Consider the following 25023-nt stretch of genomic DNA (forward strand, 5'->3'; position numbering starts at 1 on the left):
AAAAGTGAAATCATGATCAACCACCCCTTTAAAATCAAAAGTGATGATCAAAAATGAATCTCGATTTAACCCCTTAACTTGATGTAACCCTTAAATGAATCTCGATTTAACCCCTTAACTTGATTTAACCCCTTAAATGAATCTCGATTTAACCCCTTAACTCGATTTAACCCCTTAACTTGATTTAACCCCTTAAATGAATCTCGATTTAACCCCTTAACTTGATTTAACCCCTTAAACGACTCTCGATTTAACCCCTTAACTTGATTTAACCCCTTAAATGAATCTCGATTTAAACCCTTAACTTGATTTAACCCCTTAAATGAATCTCGATTTAACCCCTTAACTTGATGTAACCCTTAAATGAATCTCGATTTAACCCCTTAACTTGATTTAACCCTTAAATGAATCTCGATTTAACCCCTTAACTTGATTTAACCCTTAAATGAATCTCGATTTAACCCCTTAACTTGATTTAACCCCTTAAATGGCCCCACCTCCTTTGTTGTGTGTTCTCGGGGGCGGGGTTTATGTAAATTTTAAGAAGAAGCTCTTTGTAGTCCCTACCAGCCGTTGTAGTCCTTAAACAGAGAATTCTTTAAAAAAAAAAAAACTTCGTTTGCAGATGTTGTTTATGCTCAAACAGCAACATTACACACTAACAAAATGTTAAAAAAGTGAAATCATGATCAACCACCCCTTTAAAATCAAAAGTGATGATCAAAAATGAATCTCGATTTAACCCCTTAACTTGATGTAACCCTTAAATGAATCTCGATTTAACCCCTTAACTTGATTTAACCCCTTAAATGAATCTCGATTTAACCCCTTAACTCGATTTAACCCCTTAACTTGATTTAACCCCTTAAATGAATCTCGATTTAACCCGTTAACTTGATTTAACCCCTTAAAATGAATCTCAATTTAACCAGTTAACTTGATTTAAACCCTTAAATTGATTTAACCCCTTGAATGAATCTTGATTTAACTTATCCAATGCACTATACAAACTTAAATTGTTGTAATTTAAGAATGCTTTGGAATATAGACCTCTTAGTCTTGTTTTAAAAGACACTCAGCAGATTGTTGCTGAAGCACTTAAAAAAATGAAAGTATGAAAAAGTTATAGAAGTTTAAATTTACTGTAAATCAAATGTACTATAGATAAGTTGTTATTTGATATAAAATATATATTTTACAAAATAATTTTTACTGTAAAATTGATATAAAATCAAAGCCATGAGATTGCCATGAGTACCCATGTGATTTTATTTAGGCGTTGTACCATAAATATCCACCGGGTGTCACCAACATTCCATTGAAATTTTTTGGACGCATACTCCTGTAACAAATTAATACATTTCTGTCTAAATATATCTTTTCCAAAAGTACAAAAATAGACACCAAATATCAGACCTTTCCAACAATATGTGTTTTGTCAAGATTAGATCAGTTTTGACTATAAAGTAAGACAATAAATCGTTGAATCGCGAATCGAGAAATGATTCTGAATCGATTCTAAGATTTTCTGAATGCATCAAGATCGTGTCTCGAATCGATTCTGAGCTTAACAGCAGATGGCACTACATGCTTTAGAAACGGCCGTACTCTTACACATACCACTTGAACCTCCTATAAAATAATCATTCATAAAGTTCGAAAGAGTTGAAGTGTATTACATTCTGCATTAAGCATTCTGAGGTGCAAGTACATAGCCGAATGCACGAGTGCTCTTCTTCATGAGCAATTGAGCCTGCGGTTAAAAACTAGCCTAGAGCACCATCTACTGTTAAAAACTGAGCTCAGAATCGATTCAGGAGAGAAAAAATTCATATTTGTATGAAAAACAAGACCAAAATACTGAGAAAGAACATCTTTTTTTACATAATTTGCTTCATGGAAAGAACACAATAATTGAGCTGATAATAAAAGTCCCTTTAAGGAAATATAAAAGAGGCGTATAATCTCAGTTGAGTGGATGATGGGTTCTAGATTCGTCTCATTCCTCGAGCCATGAGGCAGGCGAACACCGTCATCACCATCTTCGGCTTCACCTCCACCAGATCCTCCGGCAGCGCGTACACACGGGCTCCGATCTTCCTCGCCATGGAGATGGCGTACCTTTAAAAACACGAAACGACAACAGTGAGTTTGGGTCAGCACAGTTCATTGAATATTCATTAATATGCTAATGAGGATGACATACTTGGCGTTATTGAGTTTCTCTTCCTCTGTCAAGTCTTCTGTCTTGAGAAGGTCGTAGCGAATGGAGCCGGGCTGAATGGCGTCAATCAGGTCCAGGACTGGCATGCTGGTGCTTATGGAACCGTCCTAAAGAATCACAACGAATGAAGAGGTCAGAGGTCAAGCAGGACGTCACTGGCGTTTCTCCAGTGTGAACGCGTGCTGCTTACTTTAAAGCCGCTGATGGTGCCTTTGCCCGCTTGTGCCAGCGCGTCGTTCACCCAGGTCACGATGGTGTCGTCGGTGACCTTCTGCCCGTCGCCCAGATCCTCCAGGATGTTCAGCGTGTACCTGCAGACGGACGGAGGATGGTGAGAGGTGTGTATGTCACAAACGTGTGATCGTGTGTGTGTGTGCGATTGTTTTACCTCCTCATGAGCTGCCAGAGCAGAGCGAGTGTGAGCGTGCGATTGCCTTCGTTCAGATCCTGTCCGGCGATTCCCACCAGAGAGAATTTAGCCTCCTTCTTTCCCAACTCCACTGCGTAGTTACAGTTCTCCAGCTGCAATTCACAAGACTCTCGTTAAGAATACTAGTTAATATTTGATATAATAATATCATTAATATTTATGTTATATTAATAATATTATCTTTTAATTAATTTTAATATTTTTTTTAGTAATTTTGTTACGTGCTTTTGTCATTTTTATTAGTTTTTTTATTCAAAATATTAATATTTGTTAAATTTTTATTTTATTAAATGCTTCATCTTAAACTGCAATTCATCAGACTCTCGTTAGACTTGTTATTTTAAGAATACTAATTAATATTCAAATTTAATAATATTGGCTTTAATGTTTATGTTATAATATTAATAATATTAGCTTTTATGTTTAATTAACTATAGTAATTTATTTTTTGTAATTTTGTTTTGTGCTTTTGTCATTTTTATTAGCTTGTGTGAGAAACTCACTTATATTTGGATGTTTATCTCTTTTAGTTTAGTATCAATTATATACTATTATAGTTTTAATTAATATTTTAAGAATATTATTTCACAATAGAAATTAATAATAATATTATAATTAATATTTATATTATAATATTAATAATTTAGCTTTTATGATTAATTTTAGTAATTTATTTAGTAATTTTATGTCTTTTTGTAATTTTATTTGTCAATATTATTTAAAATATTACTATTTGGTGTCCGGTTCCGGCGACCGAGTGAATGGCAGCGTAATTCATCGTCTCCTCCGACGTTCTAATTAAAAAGTCCACTAAATCTTGAGAAAAACGAAAGCTTTTTTTAAAACAGTCAATAATAGTGGGACAACGATGGAAACGAGAGAGAAGAGTAGGAAAATGAACACGGAGGTGCCAGAAACCGAAGGTAGACAGCAAGAAGTAGCCGACGCAACACATACGTTAGCGTTAACTCAAAAGCAAGATGCTAACCGTCAGCAAGCTCCCTCAGATAACATGCAAACCAATCTGGAACGAATTTTGGAGGAGATTCAAAGCTTTCGCAAAGAGAATAATCGTCAGCTGGATGAAATTAAGACTGAATTAAACAAGACAAACCAAAGAATTAGTCACGCAGAAGATCGCATTGACGAAGCTGAAACACGAATGCAAAACGTGGAAGAGATAATGCAAAAAATGATAAAAATGCAATCGCATTTGGAAAGCAAACAGATTGACCAAGAAGGTAGATCGAGAAGAGATAATATAAGGATATACAACGTGCCAGAAGGCGCAGAGAAAAATCCCATGACTGACTACATTGAACAACTTCTGCGAGACACGTTGGATTTTCCTCCGGAGGCAGAACTGCATGTGGAGAGAGCACACCGAGCACTTGCACCCAAGCCTGGAGTGAACGCGAGACCCAGGTCGATTGTAGTGAAATTCCTCAGGTACAAAATGAAAGAAGAAGTGATCCGGAAAGCATGGAAGAAAAAGGATATATTTGTGGGTCAACAAAAAATCTACTTCGATCATGATTACCCCCCTGCGGTTCTGCAAAAAAGAAAGGAATATACGGAGGTTAAAAAAGCGCTAAAAGAAAAGAAGATTCGATTCCAGACCCCTTATCCGGCCAGGCTACGTGTGTTCTATGAGGATGGAACCCACATCTACAACACAGCTGACGAAGCGTATATGGATCTGAAGAAAAGAGGGTTCAACGTGGAGAAAACATCGCTGACTGAATCACTCGCTGAGCAACTAGAGCGCACTTCTTGGGAGACGGTTTCACAACGAAAAACAAGAGGAAGAAAGGCACCGAGATCGACAGACATCAGAGAACGTCTACAGGCATATAGAAGATAATGCGAAGCTGACGATTTAAAAAAAAAAAAGAGAGGAAAAGTATGTTTTTGGACCTTGATTCGTTAGATAGATCTTTATTTCTCTTTTCGTATTACTGAATGACAGCACATACCTACGTCGTAACGTCGGACACGTGAGTTATGTTCTCTTATATCTCATGTAAAGACGGTGAACAGGAGGGCCCTAATCACCACTATGGAAGAGAAGGTTTTCCCTCCATGCCAGACGCCACTACTAACTTGTTACAGGGTCGTATGTTCCTGACCCCTATCTTGGAAGCACGTTATGTTTGTTGTTTATTGTTTCTCCAGGGATTGTGCCTTGCCTTCTATCATCCTTTAGATTGCAATGTTATATTGAACAGACATGGCAAATAGCGAAGTAAAAGTAATTTCTTTCAATGTGAATGGTTTGCTTAACCCAATTAAAAGGAAAAAAATCTTAAGCAAAATGAAAAAGAAAATGCTCATATTGTATATCTACAAGAGACGCATTTGAGTAACACTGAGCATGAAAAGTTGAAAATAATGGGATTTACCCAGATCTATTATTCTTCATATCATACAGGGCATAGAAGAGGAGTTATTATTTTGATATCCAACAAGATTATTTTTGAAAAGAAATATGAGTATGCTGATAAAGAGGGTCGATTTATTTTTGTTCATGGAGTGATGAATGGAACATATATTACTTTATTTAACATTTATGCCCCACCAGGTAGTAATGTCACCTTTTTTCAAAAGATTTTTCAGATTATATCCTCTGAAACACAAGGTATATTGATCTGTGGAGGTGATTTGAATGTACATTTACAGCCTGAGCTTGACTCTTCAAACAAAAAAGTTATTTTTTCTAAACCCATCCATCGGAAAATTAACACATTGATGAATGATATTGGCATAATTGATGTATGGAGAGATCTATACCCGAATACTAAGGATTATACACATTTTTCTCCTCCACATAATGTCTACACCAGGATAGACTATTACCTCATGTTTAATAGAGATAGGACCAGGGTGACAAGCTGTGATATTGGAACGATAGATATTAGTGATCATGCCCCAATCTACCTAACAGTAAAACTAGATAATAAATCTAAGGATACTTTGTGGAAACTTAATTCGAATCTTCTTAATGATCCTTCTTTTAAAATATGTATTAAAAATGAGATTCATTCTTATTTAGAAACTAATGATAATGAAGAGGTCACACCCCCCATACTGTGGGATGCTGCAAAGGCAGTACTAAGAGGTAAAATTATAGCACTAGCCTCACTTAAAAAGAAAACTCGACAACAGGAATTAAAAAAATTACAGCATCTATTAAATTTATTAGAAAAAGAACATAAGGACAAGCAAACCCCAAAAATACTAGAACAAATAAAGAAAACAAGAAACGAAATTAATATGCTGTATACTCAAGAAATAGAGAAAAAAATTATGTTTTCTAAGCAAAAATATTACGAGAATGGATCTAAATTTATGAAAATATTGGCATGGAAATTAAAAAAACAACAAGCAGATCAAACTATATACAAAGTCAAGGATCCTATTACCAATACAATACAAACCAAACAAGGAAATATTCACGATACTTTTGAAAGGTATTATAAAAAATTATATTCTAAAATGCCTGAAGATAGAAACCAGGAGATTGATTGTTTTTTAGATACATTAGAGTTACCTACCCTTACTGATGAGCAAAATAAAACACTGATAGCAGAAATAACAGCAAATGAAGTAAAAGGGGCTATTACTAAACTAAAATCTAATAAATCTCCAGGACCGGACGGATTTACTGGAGAATGGTATAAAGTATTCCAAAAGGAATTAATACCTATTCTGGTCCGCACTTTTAATTGGGTTTTAAAGAATGCAATAGCTCCTCCATCCTGGAAGGATGCAGTTATATCTATTATTCCAAAAGAAGGCAAAGATAAGCTAGAATGTGGATCGTATAGACCTTTATCAATATTGAATGTCGATTATAGACTTTTTACATCAATTATGTCCAGAAGGATGGAGGAATTCTTACCTAACCTAATAAATCAAGATCAATCAGGTTTTATCCGTCAGAGGCAGACACAGGATAATATTAGGCGTACACTGCAAGTTATGAATTATATCAAGAAAAATAAATTAAAATCAATGATTCTAAGTCTAGATGCTGAAAAAGCCTTTGATTCAGTCAATTGGACTTATCTCTATAAGGTTCTACATAAATTTGGCTTTCACAAAGATATAATTAGAAGCATACAGGCACTCTATGATACACCAACTGCAAAAATAAAGATTAATGGTTATTTATCAAAATCATTTACATTGGAAAGGGGCACTAGACAAGGATGTCCATGGTCACCTCAACTATTTGCACTATATTTAGAACCCTTAGTACAAAGCATCAGACAGGATAAAACAATTCAAGGTATCAGTATAAAAGGAGTGGAACACAAAATAGCCTGCTATGCAGATGATATACTGATTTATCTTGGAGATCCAACCAAGTCTTTGCCTCAACTAATGAAACAACTTCAGAGTTCTGGCCCTCTTTCTGGATATAAATTAAATATTGATAAAACGGAAATAATTTCATATAATTATAATCCCCCTGTAAATATAAAAAATACATATTTGTTAAAATGGCATACAAAGTCATTTAAATATTTAGGTATCCATTTGACGAAAAATATAGAAAAATTACAAAGAAAGAATTTTGATCCACTAACTGTAAAAATCAGAGAAGATTTAGCCAGATGGAATCTAATTCCCTTTTTTAGTTTTAGCTCAAGGATTGAAGCAATTAAAATGAATGTATTACCAAAATATCTTTACCTATTCCAATGCCTACCTGTAGAAATAACCGGAAAACAATTCATAGAGTGGGATAAATTGCTTTCACGTTTTATTTGGCAAGGGAAAAAGCCCAGAGTACGCTTTAAAACATTGCAGCTTCCAAAGGATAAAGGAGGGTGGGCTCTTCCCTCATTAAAAGATTATTATACAGCAGCGCAAATTAGGACAGTGATGAATTGGTGTGACCCACATTATAATGCTCCTTGGAAGGATATGGAAAACTATACTACAAAGAATATCCCTGTACAAGCAATATTAGCAGATAATAATTTAAGACAATATATAGATACACTAGAAGACCCATGGACAAAGCTTACTTTAAATGTTTGGGCATCTGTGATAAAAGAATTTAAATTATTGGAATATACTTCCATTTTTAAATGGATTGCTTATGATTCAGACTTCACTCCAAATCAGTCGGATAATAGATTCAAGTTGTGGACAAATAAGGGAATAACTTCTTTTTGCACAATCATTGAGAAAGGTGTAATCCTAAGTTTTCAGGTATTGAAGGAAAAGATCTCATTAGAAAATCAGGATTTTTACAGATATCTTCAGGCTCGAAGTTATTATGATAAAAAAATAAAAGGGAAACTTAAAGATAATCTTAATCCACTAATAGAATTGCTTAAAAAAGCATATACATCAGGTATTAGATATAAGATAGTCTCTCAGATATACAAGAGCTTAATAAATATGAAAAAACACTCTACAAATTATATAAAAAAGAAATGGATGACAGAAAGTGGAGTATTTTTTTCTGATGAAGAATGGTCAACTGTATGGAAATTTCAGTGGAAATCAACTAGGTCACTAAATTGGAAGGAGTATTGTTGGAAAAACATTATTAGATATTTTATAACACCAATACAAACAGCCAAATACAATAACAACACTTCAAAATGTTGGCGAAACTGTGGATGCAATGAAGCAAATCATTATCATATATTTTGGGAATGCCTATATATTCAGGAATATTGGAAAGAATTACAGGATGCTCTTGAACATATTTTTAGAAGAGACATACCTCTAGAATTCAAACTACTGTATTTTGGTTGTGCTAGCTTAGAAACTATTGCAGTGGATAACAAATATCTGATGGGCGTCCTCTTAGCAGCCAGTAAGAAGGCAATCACTCGCAAATGGCTGCAACAAGAGAGACCGACATTAGATGACTGGATAGAGGTGACCATTGAAATTTATATGATGGAAAAGATTACCTTTTTTGTTAACTTAAAGAGAGATGTTTTTCTAGAAAAGTGGAGGAATTGGGTTGCATATGTATCCGAAAGAAGATCAGATTTTGCTTCTATACTTAAATAGATCAAGATTAATATATAATGTATATGTTAATAATATATGTTTGTATACGTATGTAATAATCATTACCATAAGTCATTTGAGAATAGAATAAGTCACCTGAGGTTGTTAAGGATTGAGTTTAACTAAGAAACATGTTCTTTCCCTGGATGTATATAGTTTATATTTTTATTTTTCTTTATTTCTTTATTTTTATTTATTTTATTTTTTTTTGCCCTTGTTGTTTTTTTTTTTGTTTGTTTTTTGTTTTTGTTTTTACTTATAAATAATTGTAAAAAAGGAAAAGAAATTATATTTTGAAATAATCGAACAAACCTAAAGTACAAATCATACTAAAACACAGCAAGTAATTGTTCATAACTGCATTTGTTAAAACATTTTGTGATCGTAATGAGCATTATGTAAACTGAAATATATTGTGTTGTGATTGTACTGAAATGAAAGATCAAAATAAACACAAAATAGCAAAAAAAAAAAATATTACTATTTACGATTTTTATTTTATCTTATTTTACAGTTATAAGTTTAATGCTTCAGCTTAAACTAAACGGAAATTAAAAATATTGCCTTGGGAAGTTTTTCATCTAATATTTATATTTTGTTTTAATTCAGCTTTTATTTTAATTCATAAGACATTTATTACGTGTGTGTGTTGAGGAAAACTCACTTTTATTTGCATGTTTCTCTTTTAGCTCTTTTAGTTTAATATCAATTATATACTATTATAGTTTTTATTAATATTTTAATAATATTATTTCATATTAAAATTGTATAATATTGTATATAAATAATATTATATTTTATTTTCCTATTAATAATATTAGTTTTTGTTCATTTTAGTTAAATTTTATGTAATTTTAATGTGTGCTTTTGCTATTTTTATTGTTTTAATTAGTTGTTGTTTTTTCTTTTTCCTTTTTTTTTTTTGGCGTGACGGCAAACAAGTCTGTTGGTAATTAATGCTTTTGCAAAATCATTTTCTGTGCTGTTTATCAGAAAGACATCAGACATAAATAATAAAATAATATGTAAATAAAATATTTTATAAATGTAAAAATATATGTACAAAATAATATACTTCATCCGACTTAAATGTCGTAATAATGAATGCCGAACCCTGAAGCAGAATCTTCCCAGGTGTAACTTCAACACAGGGAAACATCAATCTCTTTCATAACACAGCTGTACCTTTTTCATGTTGCTGCCCAGTTTGGTGTACGGTGGTTTGTTCACTCTGTCCCAGTCCACAGGAACCTTGATCTTCTCATACAGCTGGAAGATCACCAGCGCATCAGCCAGATCCCTAGAAGAACACGATCACAGTGAGAACACGCAGCAGCAGCGCCATCTGCTGGAACAACCTCCAGTATTACATGCAGAAAGTGTTACAGGTCTCAGTGAAGTAGGTGTCATGAGGAGTCCCAGTGACAGAGACATTTTGGAACATTTTAGCCCTACAAATATGCTTAGGCCGAAGATTAATTTTCTGTTTCTGAAGTTTCAGTGCATCAATAGAGCTTTAGTTGCCAGAGTATTTTTGAGGCGGTACTTTACTTACACATAGAGATGATTGACACGTGGATTAACGCCCAGTGAGTTCATCCAGTTTCTGAAGGTGCGTTCCTCTCTGGTCTCTCCTGACAGAGACCGAACATGAGATATGGATTAGATATATAATATTTACTATTTGCTGAATGTAATATATGTAAATATAGTTCTTTATAGGACTTCATCTTAGGAGAAGCAAGAGACTTCAGCAAAAGCCTCCATTTAATCTCATTAATTTGCAGTGGAAATGTCTGAGATATTAAAGAGATTTTAAAGGGATAAAAATCATTCAGTCATCATTTACTCATGTTTTTACAAACCTTTATGACTTTCTTTCTGTCTGCTGAACACAAAAGAAGAGATTTTGAGGATTGTTGGTAACCAGTTTCTATTGACTTCTGTTCAAAACTTGCAGGTTTTTATATATTTTTTTAAATTCTTGGTTATGTTAAAGGAACATTCCATTTTGCAAACATTATGGGAATGTTACGTTTGAATGTTCTCAGAACATTCCGAAACAAATAGTAACATTTCAAAATTTCAGAAAAAACATTCCATGAATGATGACATTATTAGAGACCAGATAACATTGAATGAACATTCCATTAACGTTGCTGGAAGAATGTTTACTGGACTTTCTGAGAACAACATGAGTAAATGATGACAGAATGATCTATCCCTTTAAAGACGGTTCAGATTCACTTACCCTCAATAGAGCTCCAGTCAATGTCCTGGTTTTCCGGCTTCTTCAGTGCAGGATACTTGTTGAACAGATTGGCCACATAGGCCAGATTGAGTTTAGGGTTTCCTCGGACCACGTCTGTGGCCGTGACGAACTGCCGGCAGCCGAGCCGGTCGGCCTGTTCCAGCATGCACTCGGCTCTCTTCAGGTCGTCTTTTTCCTGTCACAATACAAACAATGAGTGTTTGAGGTTCTTCCGAAACCTGCTGAACACTAACACTAATCCAAACCTTTTTCATCAACATTGAAGGTTCAAATAACTGGTTCTTTTTTGTCTAGTTCATCTTAAATGATCCTGCAGTGTGACAGATGTCTCTTACTATGAGTTGATGTTTAGGCCTAAATTTAAGATTTACGTTTTTGAATTGCATATGAGATTATGTTCTCACCCGTATTCCAGTCATGTCAACAGGGATGGCCGGGATGCCTTCTTCATCTCCTTTAGGTGCCACCTGGTTCAGGATGTTGTAATAGGCCTTGGAGTCCTTCAGGATGAAAGATGACGGTGAGGTTACATGCGTTCTGTTCATATTTAGCCATTTTACATCCACAGAACAACTTTATTTACATTTGGGATTTACACAATCACAGTGTGAACTAGATGAGTAAATGTGTCATGACAAACTTTGATGCTGGCTTGAGAAAGCCTGGCCTGAATTTTTAAAATTCTTTTAATCTTTAAAGTTTGAGAGTTTTAAGTTCATGGATATGTTTGCTAGGGTGTTGCTACTTCCTAGGAAGATGGATGGATGGATGGATGGAATAAATAATGGATGGAATAAATGAGAGGGATGGAAGGATGGATGGAATAAATGAGAGATGGATGGATGAATGGAATAAATGATGGATGGATGGAAGGAAGGATGGATGGAATAAATGATGGATGGATGGAATAAATGAGAGATGGATGGAATAAAAGAGATGGATGGATGAATGGAATAAATGAGGGATGGATGGATGGAATAAATGAGACATGGATGGTGGAAGGAAGGATGGATGGAATAAATGATGGATGGATGGATGGAATAAATGATGGATGGAAGGATGGATGGAATAAATAAGAGATGGATGGATGAATGGAATAAATAAGAGATGGATGGATGGAATAAATCAGAGATGGATGGATGGAAGGAAGGATGGATGGAATAAATGATGGATGGATGGATGGAATAAATGAGAGGGATGGAAGGATGGATGGAATAAATGAGAGATGGATGGATGAATGGAATAAATGATGGATGGATGGAATAAATCAGAGATGGATGGATGGATGGAATAAATGATGGATGGAATAAATAAGAGATGGATGGATGAATGGAATAAATGATGGATGGATGGAATAAATCAGAGATGGAAGGATGGATGGAATAAATGATGGATGGATGGAATAAAAGAGATGGATGGATGAATGGAATAAATGAGGGATGGCTGGATGGAAGGAAGGATGGATGGAATAAATGATGGATGGAATAAATGAGACATGGATGGTTGAAGGAAGGATGGATGGAATAAATGATGGATGGATGGATGGAATAAATGAGAGATGGATGGATGAATGGAATAAATAATGGATGGAATAAATGAGAGGGATGGAAGGATGGATGGAATAAATAAGATATGGATGGATGAATGGAATAAATGATGGATGATGGAATAAATCAGAGATGGATGGATGAAAGGAAGGATGGATGGAATAAATGATGGATGGAAGGATGGATGGAATAAATAAGAGATGGATGGATGAATGGAATAAATGATGGATGGATGGAATAAATCAGAGATGGATGGATGGAAGGAAGGATGGATGGAATAAATGAGAGATGGATGGATGAATGGAATAAATGAGAGATGGATTGATGAATGGAATAAATGATGGATGGATGGAATAAATGAGAGATGGATTGATGAATGGAATAAATGATGGATGGATGGATGGATGGATGGATGGATGGATGGATGGAATAAATGAGATTGATGGATGGATGGAATAAATGAGAAATGGATGGATGGATGGATGGATGGATGGAATAAATGAGAGATTGATGGATGGATGGATGGATGGAATAAATGAGAGATGGATGGATGGATGGATGGATGGATGGAATAAATGAGAAATGGATGGATGGATGGATGGATGGATGGATGGAATAAATGAGAGATTGATGGATGGATGGATGGATGGAATAAATGAGAAATGGATGGATGGATGGATGGATGGATGGAATAAATGAGAGATTGATGGATGGATGGATGGATGGATGGAATAAATGAGAGATGGATGGATGGATGGATGGAATAAATGAGAAATGGATGGATGAATGGAATAAATGATGGATGGATGAAAAAATGAGAGATGGATGGATGGATGCATGGAAGGATGGATGGATGGATGGAATAAATGAGAGATGGATGGATGGATGGATGGATGGATGGAACAAATGAGAGATGGATGGATGGAATAAATGAGAGATGGATGGATGATGGATGGATAGAATAAAAGAGATGGATGGGTGGAATAAATGAGAGAAGATGATGGATGGAATAAATGATAGATAGATAGATAGATAGATAGATAGATAGATAGATAGATAGATAGATAGATAGATAGATAGATAGATAGATAGATCATTGTGATTTTGCTCCTACTGTACCTTAATATCTGAGCTGAAGTTGTTAATTTTGGGACATCCGGCCTCCTCCAGGTGGTAGTTTGCCCAGCGCAGCAGCAGCTCCTCAGGAGACAGTTTGACCAGATCCTCCAGACTCTCTCCATCCCTGAGCAGTGCGATCAGAGCTACACACACACACACACACACACAATCATGTGACTCAACGGAGAAACATTCAGTATGTGGACACTTATTGTCTGAATGTCATTCATTACATTGCCACAAGTGTCATTTACTGTGCAGAAATACAGCCTAATGTTCTGCAAACCTAGAAAGAACATTCTATCTCTAAAGAAAACTTTCATGAATAACTAAAAAACTAAAAACTAACATTCCCAGAACATCCTGAAAATTGTTAGCTGGACAAACATGCTGTAGCAGCAGTTCATGTTGGCCGTGTGTGTGTGTGATTATTTTGTAGTAATTTGTACCTTCGTTTCTACTAATTTCAATGTCGGCAAACAGGCCAATTTTGATGACTTGCCACAAGAGTCCCAGCACTAAATGCTGCCTGCCCTCTTTCAGGTCCTCTGCTCCGATGTTCACCACATGGCAGCCAATAGCAGAGGCGGAGTTCAGCGCGAGGTTCAGATTCTCCTGAACATTCAAACATGAACATGAGTATTAAAATCCCATCACAGCAGTGTATGAAACAAACCACCCAATCAGGAATGAGCGTTCGTCAACTCACCTGGATAGTGAAGGGCGTGAGCTTCTTCTTATTGATGGTTCTCTCGTCGATAGTGTCCGCCACAGACAAGTTGATCATTTTACTGCAAAGAGTAATATTTACCTTATTTCTGACTACTGAAATACTGAACATGTACAGTATGTATGGAAGCTTGGTTCCACCATAAAATAAAAAAGTTAATTGCGACTTTTTATCTCACAATTCAGATTTTTTTTTTTCTCAAAATTGCATGATATAAAGTCAGAATTACGAGATATAAAGTCAGAATTGCGAGTTATAAAGTCAGAATTGCGTGATATAAAGTCAGAATTACGAGATATAAAGTCAGAATTGGGAGTTATAGAGTCAGAATTGGGAGAGATTAAGTCAGAATTATGAGATATAAAGTCAGAATTGCGAGATATAAAGTCAGAATTGCGAGTTATAAAGTCAGAATTGCAAGTTATAAAGTCAGAATTGCGAGATATAAAGTCAGAATTGCGAGATATAAAGTCAGAATTGCGAGATATAAAGTCAGAATTGGGAGAGATTAAGTCAGAATTACGAGATATAAAGTCAGAATTACGAGTTATAAAATCAGAATTGTGATATAAAGTCAGAATTGCGAGTTATAAAGTCAGAATTGCGAGTTATAAAGTCAGAATTGCGAGTTATAAAGTCAGAATTGTGATATAAAGTCAGAATTGTGAGTTATAAAGTCAGAATTGCGAGTTATAAAGTCAGAATTGCGAGTTATAAAGTCAGAATTGCGTGATATAAAGTCAGAATTACGAGTTATAAAGTCAGAATTGTGATATAAAGTCAGAATTGCGAGTTATAAAGTCAGAATTGTGATATAAAGTCAGAATTGCGAGTTATAAAGTCAGAATTGTGATATAAAGTCAGAATTGCGAGTTATAAAGTCAGAATTGCGAGTTATAAAGTCAGAATTGCGAGATATAAAGTCAGAATTACGAGTTATAAAGTCAGAATTGTGATATAAAGTCAGAATTGCGAGTTATAAAGTCAGAATTGTGATATAAAGTCAGAATTGCGAGTTATAAAGTCAGAATTGTGATATAAAGTCAGAATTGCGAGTTATAAAGTCAGAATTGCGAGTTATAAAGTCAGAATTGCGAGATATAAAATCAGAATTGCGAGATATAAAATCAGAATTGCGAGATATAAAGTCAGAATTGCGAGATATAAAGTCAGAATTGTGAGTTATAAAGTCAGAATTGCGAGTTATAAAGTCAGAATTGGGAGAGATTAAGTCAGAATTACGAGATATAAAGTCAGAATTACGAGTTATAAAGTCAGAATTGCGAGATATAAAGTCAGAATTGTGAGTTATAAAGTCAGAATTGCGAGTTATAAAGTCAGAATTGGGAGAGATTAAGTCAGAATTGTGAGTTATAAAGTCAGAATTGCGAGTTATAAAGTCAGAATTGGGAGAGATTAAGTCAGAATTACGAGATATAAAGTCAGAATTACAAGATATAAAGTCAGAATTACGAGTTATAAAGTCAGAATTGCGAGATATAAAGTCAGAATTGCGAGTTATAAAGTCAGAATTGCGAGTTATAAAGTCAGAATTGGGAGAGATTAAGTCAGAATTACGAGATATAAAGTCAGAATTACGAGATATAAAGTCAGAATTACGAGTTATAAAGTCAGAATTGCGAGATATAAAGTCAGAATTTCGAGTTATAAAGTCAGAATTGGGAGAGATTAAGTCAGAATTACGAGATATAAAGTCAGAATTACGAGGTATAAAGTCAGAATTGGGCAAGATTAAGTCAGAATTACGAGATATAAAGTCAGAATTATGAGATATAAAGTCAGAATTGCGAGTTATCAAGTCAGAATTGTGATATAAAGTCAGAATTGGGCAAGATTAAGTCAGAATTACGAGATATAAAGTCGGAATTGCGAGTTATAAAGTCAGAATTGCGAGTTATAAAGTCAGAATTGTGATATAAAGTCAGAATTGCGAGTTATAAAGTCAGAATTGTGAGTTATAAAGTCAGAATTGTGATATAAAGTCAGAATTGCGAGATATAAAGTCAGAATTGTGATATAAAGTCAGAATTGTGATATAAAGTCAGAATTGCGAGTTATAAAGTCAGAATTGGGAGTTATAAAGTCAGAATTGCGAGTTATAAAGTCAGAATTGGGAGAGATTAAGTCAGAATTGTGAGTTATAAAGTCAGAATTGCGAGTTATAAAGTCAGAATTGGGAGAGATTAAGTCAGAATTACGAGATATAAAGTCAGAATTACAAGATATAAAGTCAGAATTACGAGTTATAAAGTCAGAATTGCGAGATATAAAGTCAGAATTGCGAGTTATAAAGTCAGAATTGCGAGTTATAAAGTCAGAATTGGGAGAGATTAAGTCAGAATTACGAGATATAAAGTCAGAATTACGAGATATAAAGTCAGAATTACGAGTTATAAAGTCAGAATTGCGAGATATAAAGTCAGAATTTCGAGTTATAAAGTCAGAATTGGGAGAGATTAAGTCAGAATTACGAGATATAAAGTCAGAATTACGAGATATAAAGTCAGAATTGGGCAAGATTAAGTCAGAATTACGAGATATAAAGTCAGAATTATGAGATATAAAGTCAGAATTGCGAGTTATCAAGTCAGAATTGTGATATAAAGTCAGAATTGGGCAAGATTAAGTCAGAATTACGAGATATAAAGTCGGAATTGCGAGTTATAAAGTCAGAATTGCGAGTTATAAAGTCAGAATTGTGATATAAAGTCAGAATTGCGAGTTATAAAGTCAGAATTGTGAGTTATAAAGTCAGAATTGTGATATAAAGTCAGAATTGCGAGATATAAAGTCAGAATTGCGAGATATAAAGTCAGAATTGTGATATAAAGTCAGAATTGTGATATAAAGTCAGAATTGCGAGTTATAAAGTCAGAATTGGGAGTTATAAAGTCAGAATTGCGAGATATAAAGTCAGAATTGTGAGATATAAAGTCAGAATTGGGAGAGATTAAGTCAGAATTACGAGATATAAAGTCAGAATTGGGAGAGATTAAGTCAGAATTACGAGATATAAAGTCAGAATTACGAGTTATAAAGTCAGAATTGCGAGATATAAAGTCAGAATTGCGAGTTATAAAGTCAGAATTGGGAGAGATTAAGTCAGAATTACGAGATATAAAGTCAGAATTACGAGTTATAAAGTCAGAATTGCGAGATATAAAGTCAGAATTGCGAGTTATAAAGTCAGAATTGGGAGAGATTAAGTCAGAATTACGAGATATAAAGTCAGAATTATGAGGTATAAAGTCAGAATTGGGCAAGATTAAGTCAGAATTACGAGATATAAAGTCAGAATTATGAGGTATAAAGTCAGAATTGGGCAAGATTAAGTCAGAATTACGAGATATAAAGTCAGAATTACGAGACATAAAGTCAGCATTGTGATATAAAAAGTAGCAATTACCTTTTTTTTTTTTTTTATTTAGTGGCACAAACAAGCTTCCATATGTATGTTCTTTCCCAGCTAACAAAAATATGTTCTGAGAATGTTTCGCTGATATTCGCATTAGGTTATGAAAACATTCATACATTTTTTTTTTTACATTTTAAAAGTGTTTTTTCTTGGTTTTGCGACCCTTAAGCGAACATTCTATTTTCCAAACTTTATTTGAATGTTACTTTTGAATGTTCTATTAACATTCCGAAACAAATAAATTTTAAAAAACATTCCATGAATGATGTATAGATGTTTTTGTAACATTTTGAGAACATTATTAAAGACCAGATAACTTAGAACGAACATTCTATTAATGTTACCAGAAGAATGTTTGTTCATAACTCTAAGAGAACCTTGCCAGAACGTTCAGAGAATGTTAGCTGGGTTTGTGCTGCACGTACCAGAGTACAATGCCGTCTCCCACCGCGGTGAACAGATCGTTGGAGCTGGGATCCATGGGAAGGACATGCTGGCAGTCCGGATCTTTCTCCAAGGCTTTATTGACCCAGTTCACAAAAGCCACTTTCTCCTCCTCTGCACACACACACACACACAGCATCAACATTATCAAAGGATCTTGCATGTAATGCTGTTAGTATTGTTATTTTTGTATTATTTCTTCATCTCTAGTCTCAGTGTCTGATGTGTTTTGACTCACCGGAGTACGAGTGCTGCGTTCCAGACTGTTCCGAGGTTCCAGCCACTGAACAGATTCCCTCCTTCTTATTAATGGCTTTACGGAAAGTCTTGGCCACTTCTGAGCTCTTCAAGTCATGAACCACCTGTGACAGATGCACACGGACGACCTTTAGGATGACTGGGCAGGTGACAGTTCTCAGCTAGGGTCTCAGGACGACTTAAAATCATTTAAATTCATATTTTATTATAAGTTGTATTAGATAAAGGCATCTGCAAAATTAATAAATGCAAATATTATATAAGGGGCCTTTGGTTTTCTCTCCCATCTGATAGAGTGGTGACCTTTGACCTGACCTTGGCAAACTCATCGAAGGTGATCTTTCCGTCCTGGTTGAGGTCCATGGTCCTGCTGAGCTCCTGTACGATCTCACGGATGCGGTATCCTGGCAGCGGAAGGTTGGCTGCTTTGAAGAGGTCGTTCAGCTCGTCTGTGCTGATGTAACCGTTGCCGTCCACATCTTCAAGAAAAGGTCAAAGGTCAGTCCCACTGCACAGTAGCATAACAGCAAATATGCAGCATGACCAGTGTAGTCTGAATTGATTCATAAATGTAGTTCTGACTCAAATGTAGAATTTAGTATTATTTATATTATTTTATAGGATTTTTTTTTACTACTTTTAATTAACTTTTATTTTTACATTTTCAGTTTTCATTTTAATTTCTTTTAGTCATTTTACCATCTTCATTTGTTTACTTTGCTTTAATTTATTTTTCAGTTTTAGTAATTTTACTACATAAACTTATTTATTTCAGTTTTTTCGTGACCAGTGTAGTCCAAATCACTCTAATGAACTGATTCTTTAAATGAATCACTCAAAAAGACTCAAAATATCTCAAATATTGATTCAGATTGGTTTGAATCAGTGTTGTTTTAGTATTATTTATATTCTATTAAAGTATTTTTTTTTTCTATTTTTAATTAGCTTTTATTTTATATTTTCAGTTTTCATTTTAATTTCGGTCATTTTGCCATTTTCATTTCTATTTAGCTTTAATTGATTTTTATTTCAGTTTTAGTCATTTTACTAATTAAACGTATTTATTTCAGTTGTTTCATTACCAGCGTAGTCCGATTCACTCTAATGAACTGATTCTTTAAAAATGAATTGCTCAATTTCTCAAAAGTAGATTTAGATTGTTATTTTAGCATTTTTTATATACTGTGATAGTAATTTTAATTAGCTTCTATTTTTATTTTTTTTAGTCATTTTAATTTTTGTTTGTTTTAGTGATTTTGTTGTTTTTATTTATTTTTATTTCAGTTTTAGTAATTATATTTCATTTTCAACTGCAAGTTTTTATTTATTTATTTTTATTTTTACATTTTATTTTATTTCAGCTTTATTTCAATGAATAAAAAATAGTTTTAATAGTTTTTAGTTTTAGTTAACACTAACTACACTGGTTTAAATCAGTTGAATAAACTAATTATTTTAATGAATCATTGAAAAACAGTTATTGAACATAACTTTTCATGAATCATTCAAAAGGTTTCAGTGCAATAAATGCAAATTTCATTTATTTATTTATTTTTAAGGTACTATTATTTTTGTTAAGAAATTTGCTCCAATTATTTGGGTCCCTCAAAAGTACTAAAAAGGATTACTAATAAAATTGCAGAGGAACCAGAAGTGTAAAGAGGAATCAGATTTGCAACACATTATGATCCAGTTAAATCTGCTCCATCTTTACACTGCATCTGAATGTAAAGGGATTTGGCTCTTCACTCACCGACTTTGCTGAAGGCCTCTCTCAGTTCCTCTATCTCGTCCCCTGGGATGTGTGATGTGCCCGCCATCTTTCACTGTCACAATAGATCACCTGTGAACAAGAGCGAGAGTGTGTTTGAAGCAGGTGATACACAAACACCTTCCGCTTGTGTCTCTCCACTGATGGAGAACAACGAGATGTGCCTGTGATGAAGTGAAATCGTGCTGTTTGAGAAGAAACAATCCTCTGTTTACAAAAATGTTTCACATTAATGTAACGTTCCATTTCGCAAACATGATGTGAATGTTACTTTTGAAGTGGTAACATTTAAACAATGTTAGATGACCTTTTAACTAAAACATTTCAGAAAAGAAAAAACATTTCATGACCAATGCATAAATAATGTTTTCTGTTCTAAAGTTTTGAGAACATTATTAAAGACCAGATAACTTTAAAATGCACATTCTATTAATGTTACTGGAAGAACGTTCATAACTTTGAGAAGAATGTTAGCTGTTAAAAACATTCAATGTGGGCTTTTGTAACAACGTGATCTGAAGAAGTGAACATGCCATCCAGAGGCTTGTGCAAGACCTTTCACACAGGAAGTGGCTGCTTTTTCTGGTTTTTGAGTAACATGTGGTTTTAGGAGGAGAAATTAAAAAATACAGCTCAGCAGAGCATAATCATAGTATCCGGATGAGAAGTATACATTAGCAATGGCAGCGAACGTTGCAGTACGTTTACAGCAGTTATGCATAGATAATCAATCGAATGAAACATCAGCAGAACTGACTTCCTGCTTCTGAAGGTGTGAGATGAGTTCTCTGAACGTCAACAGGATGTCAGTAATCATGGAGGAGGTATGAAGCTCATGGTTTTAAATGTGCCTCCAGCTGCTTTACCTCATGATCAAGCTTTGCTAATGTTCCCATTAAGTAATGAAAACATTATTTATGAATGTTCTCTGAACATTCCCGTTTTTTTTTAAATGTTTTAAAAACATTTTCTTAGATATGAGCAGTGTTGGTGGTGACGCATTACAAGTAACTAGTAAAGTAACGCCTCCTGTCCTCATGTTGAGAGAAATAAAGTTGTGTGTGCTGTGTGAACACAATGGTTACTGTAGTTCTAGACTAAATGTGAACATGCATTTACTCATCTCACTTGCATGAAAACATTCAGTATTCCTTAAAATGAATAAAAAACAGTGAAATGCATGCGCAGAATTGCATGCAAACCTTTAATAATTAACTATATTAAATTACACAAATATACTTTATGTATTTAATCTCACTTTATTATCCAATGGCTTTGCTGCTGACCTTCAATGATCTAATTTAACCATACTAATGAGCAAAAATGACTTTAACTTCCTTCTCCTGTATCCTCTTCTTCTTTAATTCAGAACTGCAGCACAGCTGAAAGGTTTGTTTGAGTTTCGCCCTCTATTGTGCAGGCGTAAATATGCATTTCCTTCAACCTGAGGCTTATTCATTTCACTTTTGGTGTGAAAGGGCCTTAACATTTGCCAAAAATAGAACTTTTTTGTTATTTAAAAAACAAGCAAGCCCAACCCAGGTGAGAAAAAGTAATGTAAAAGCAATATAACGCATTACTTTTCATTAAAAGTAACGCAATTAGTTATTTTTTTAGGGAGTAACGCAATATTGTAATGCATTACTTTTAAAAGTATCTTTCCCTAACACTGGTTATGAGAAAGTTAATGGAACATTCCATTTTGCACACATTATGAGAATGTTACATTTGAATGTTCTCTGAACATTCCAAAACAAGTTGTTACATTTAAAAAAAATGTCTATTCTCTCTGAACAAACATTCTATTAATGTTACAGGAAGAACGTTTGTTCATAACTTTGAGAGAACCTTGCTCCTTGTTCGCTGAGTTTAAATCTCCAGAAAACAGCCTATACATTTCTTTCTTGTAACAAAACTAAACACATGTAGTTGTGTGGATGACGAAGAGGGGCTCGTTTGTGTTTTATTCATGCAAATTCTATGAAAAGGACGCTCATTATCACTGCATTTAACATGCAAATAATTGCTCTGTTTAAAGTGATGTCTGCTGCACATTTGCATCTTCATGACAACGATAACTGCTTTTTATCAGCACAAATCTGAGCATCATGTTTCACTGAAAACTGTTTTGGTCATACTTTACAATAAGCTTTCATTTGTTAACATGAACTAACAATGAACAATACTTCTGTTCAGCGTCTCAGTTTTACATTTATTAATACATTTTTAGGATTAACTTTAGTTAAGTAACATGAATATAAACATTTTTAGTAACACTTGCTCATTCTAAATTTATGCAGTAACTTTATTGACTTTTTCATTGACTTGAGCAATGGAACAACTATTGCTTATTTCAGTATCATTTCAAAATGTCTGCCTTCCACATGTGCTCTGATCTTCCTCTTTCAAATGTTCATTTTGCATTTGTTTTAGCTCAGCCTAGAAATAGATATGATATAATCGATTCTGCTGCTGCACCATTCCTCACTTTGACTTTGCAAAGGTGTGAATAAAACTTTATGGTCTTTTACTGAGATGTAAGATGGAGCCCAGATGCTTGAGAATGATCTGTAACTTCATGCACTTGTTGCACAGCTAAACCACAGTTTCCTGTTTCAATTTAACAGCAGAGCAAAGCTTCACTTCTGCTTCAGATTACACCAAAGGCTCAAAAATCCCCCAACGCTTCATACAAACAGCCACAATCATGATTAAGACACACAGCGGGGTCTGAACTTGAAAACTGGTATTCAAAATCGAATGAAAATGAATTTCTCATACTGCCATGCTGGTAATATCATGTGCATTGGACAAGCAAAGTTATTCAATTAAATGGCAATGGCAAATATGAGCCTTTTCACTCTCAGATGTTTGAGCTCGACTGTATTCCCAGCTAACAAAAATATATTTTAAGAAGATTTTGCATTTAAGTTATGCTAACGTTATTTCTGAATGTTCTCTGAAGGTTGCTTATGCGAACATTAATGGAACATTCCATTTTGAAAACATCATGGAACGTTACTTTTGAATGTTCTCTGAACATTCCGAAAGTAGAAGTAACATTTAAAAAATGACAAACGTTCAATTACAATGTTCCACAAAACATGTATAAATAATGTTTTTGTGCTAACGTTTTGAGAACATAATTACAGACCAGATGATGTTCTATTAATGTTACTGGATGAACATTTGCTCATAACTTGCCAGAACGTTCCCTTAACATTGAATAATATTTATATATAAGTAATATTAATATTCAACTAAAATCTGTGGAGTAACTGTTGAGAGGTAAATAATCTAATGCATGAGGCACAAACATGTACAATCTTCATCTAAAGCTGTTATATGTTCAGTACACATCATGTGATCAAGATCTGAAAGGATCAGGATCAGGCTGTTTCTCATTTCATCAGTTCTTGTTTTTTCTCTCACTCTACAGACAAATGCAAACTGTGTTGTGCATCTCTTACCTACAGATGGATGGTGGACTTGATGGTGTATCTGTCTCTGGTGAGATTCTGGGCTGCTGCTGCTGTAACTCTATTCAAATGTGAGAGGAAGGAAGTGTCATACAGCGTTCGGCACCACAAACGAAACAGGAACACACAAGGTCTATGTCTTTATAAGGTAAAATGCTTGACTTCTACACACAGTAACAAACATGATGGACTTCTGACACTGTTCTGAGATTTAACAATGCTGAGGTTTGATCTTGTGAAATGGTCCATTCAACAATGTAACCACAATTTTGTGTGTAGAGATGTCATCGTTTAAGAATTGTAATCCACATTTGATTTTATATATAGTACATGCATGATTATCAGTACTGAGTGTCATTAGGTCCCCTCCTGTTTTCATGTACCGCATTTACAGTGCAGTGATTTACCCCAGAAATAACCCATCTACACTCAAAAAAATAACTTTTTGAACGAACATAAACAAATAATGGAAAGGATTTCCACATGATTAAGTTGCTTTATGCAATTCTGTTATTCCAATTTAATGTACTTACGTTGGGTCAACTTAATTTATTAACTATGGTTGGGCACAGCTTAATTTAATAGTGTCAGCCCAACTAATTTGCAATGTTTTGGAAAATAAATGAAAAGCAATACATAAATATATAAAAAATAAATTGTTTTCATATACATTGATTTTCTATAACTTTTGTGATGTTCTGTGTTAGAAATCTAGATGTGATACTGGATTCATCCTTAACCAAAAACATTGTGAAGCCTAAATTGATCATAAGTCCATTGGTGTCAATGGTTTTACAATCAACATAGGCTCACAATGATTTTGGGAAATGCAACCCAGAGCACTACCACAGTGATTACTTTCTTATTAAAGTCATTTGTAAGTTTGTTATCAGGTCCTCAGCCCAAGCACAAGTGCAACAATTCACCACAATGGTAAACTATTAATTAACAGAAACTTTTAAATACCAACATAATAGAACAGTAAACATTAAAAAGTCTTTCCATTTTCTCATCTTCCTAAAAACTGCTTAAAATAACACTTTATTTCAACATTTATACTCCTAGTTCAGCACCTTTGCAAAGCATGATGGGAAGTGAAAATCCTGTTTGATTGAGTCCTGGTTGGGTTTACTTGATTGAAACATGTTATTCCAATATGAAAACATCAAGTTAAGTCAAAGAGTAATCGTTTCAAGTCAATTTAATATGAATCAATCACATTTAAACCAGAAACATGATACAATGGAGTTGAATCAAAATAAATTGTTTAA

The 25023-nt window shown here is 34.1% G+C and overlaps 1 protein-coding gene across 2 annotated transcripts; it reads right to left on the reverse strand.

The window, feature by feature from the left end:
- Nucleotides 1-1251: 1251 nt before the first annotated feature.
- On the reverse strand, nucleotides 1252-23851 carry lcp1 (lymphocyte cytosolic protein 1 (L-plastin)). Of its 2 annotated transcripts, none has more exons than XM_067408723.1 (16): nucleotides 23744-23851; nucleotides 20256-20345; nucleotides 18818-18981; nucleotides 18483-18606; nucleotides 18226-18358; nucleotides 14344-14425; nucleotides 14084-14249; nucleotides 13635-13777; nucleotides 11373-11468; nucleotides 10948-11143; nucleotides 10252-10330; nucleotides 9882-9996; nucleotides 2613-2746; nucleotides 2415-2535; nucleotides 2207-2331; nucleotides 1252-2121 (listed from the first exon to the last, which is right to left on the reverse strand). In XM_067408723.1, the coding sequence occupies exons 2-16, from the start codon at nucleotides 20320-20322 to the stop codon at nucleotides 1989-1991; spliced, it is 1878 nt and encodes a 625-aa protein (XP_067264824.1). In that variant the 5' UTR covers nucleotides 20323-20345; nucleotides 23744-23851; the 3' UTR covers nucleotides 1252-1988. The 2 variants fall into 2 exon arrangements, with proteins under 2 accessions (XP_067264824.1, XP_067264825.1); XM_067408724.1 differs by having other exon boundaries at nucleotides 23748-23849.
- Between the last annotated feature and the right edge of the window lie 1172 nt (nucleotides 23852-25023).

This window comes from Chanodichthys erythropterus, chromosome 14, assembly GCF_024489055.1.
Source record: "Chanodichthys erythropterus isolate Z2021 chromosome 14, ASM2448905v1, whole genome shotgun sequence".
In the NCBI taxonomy this organism is placed as follows: domain Eukaryota; kingdom Metazoa; phylum Chordata; class Actinopteri; order Cypriniformes; family Xenocyprididae; genus Chanodichthys; species Chanodichthys erythropterus.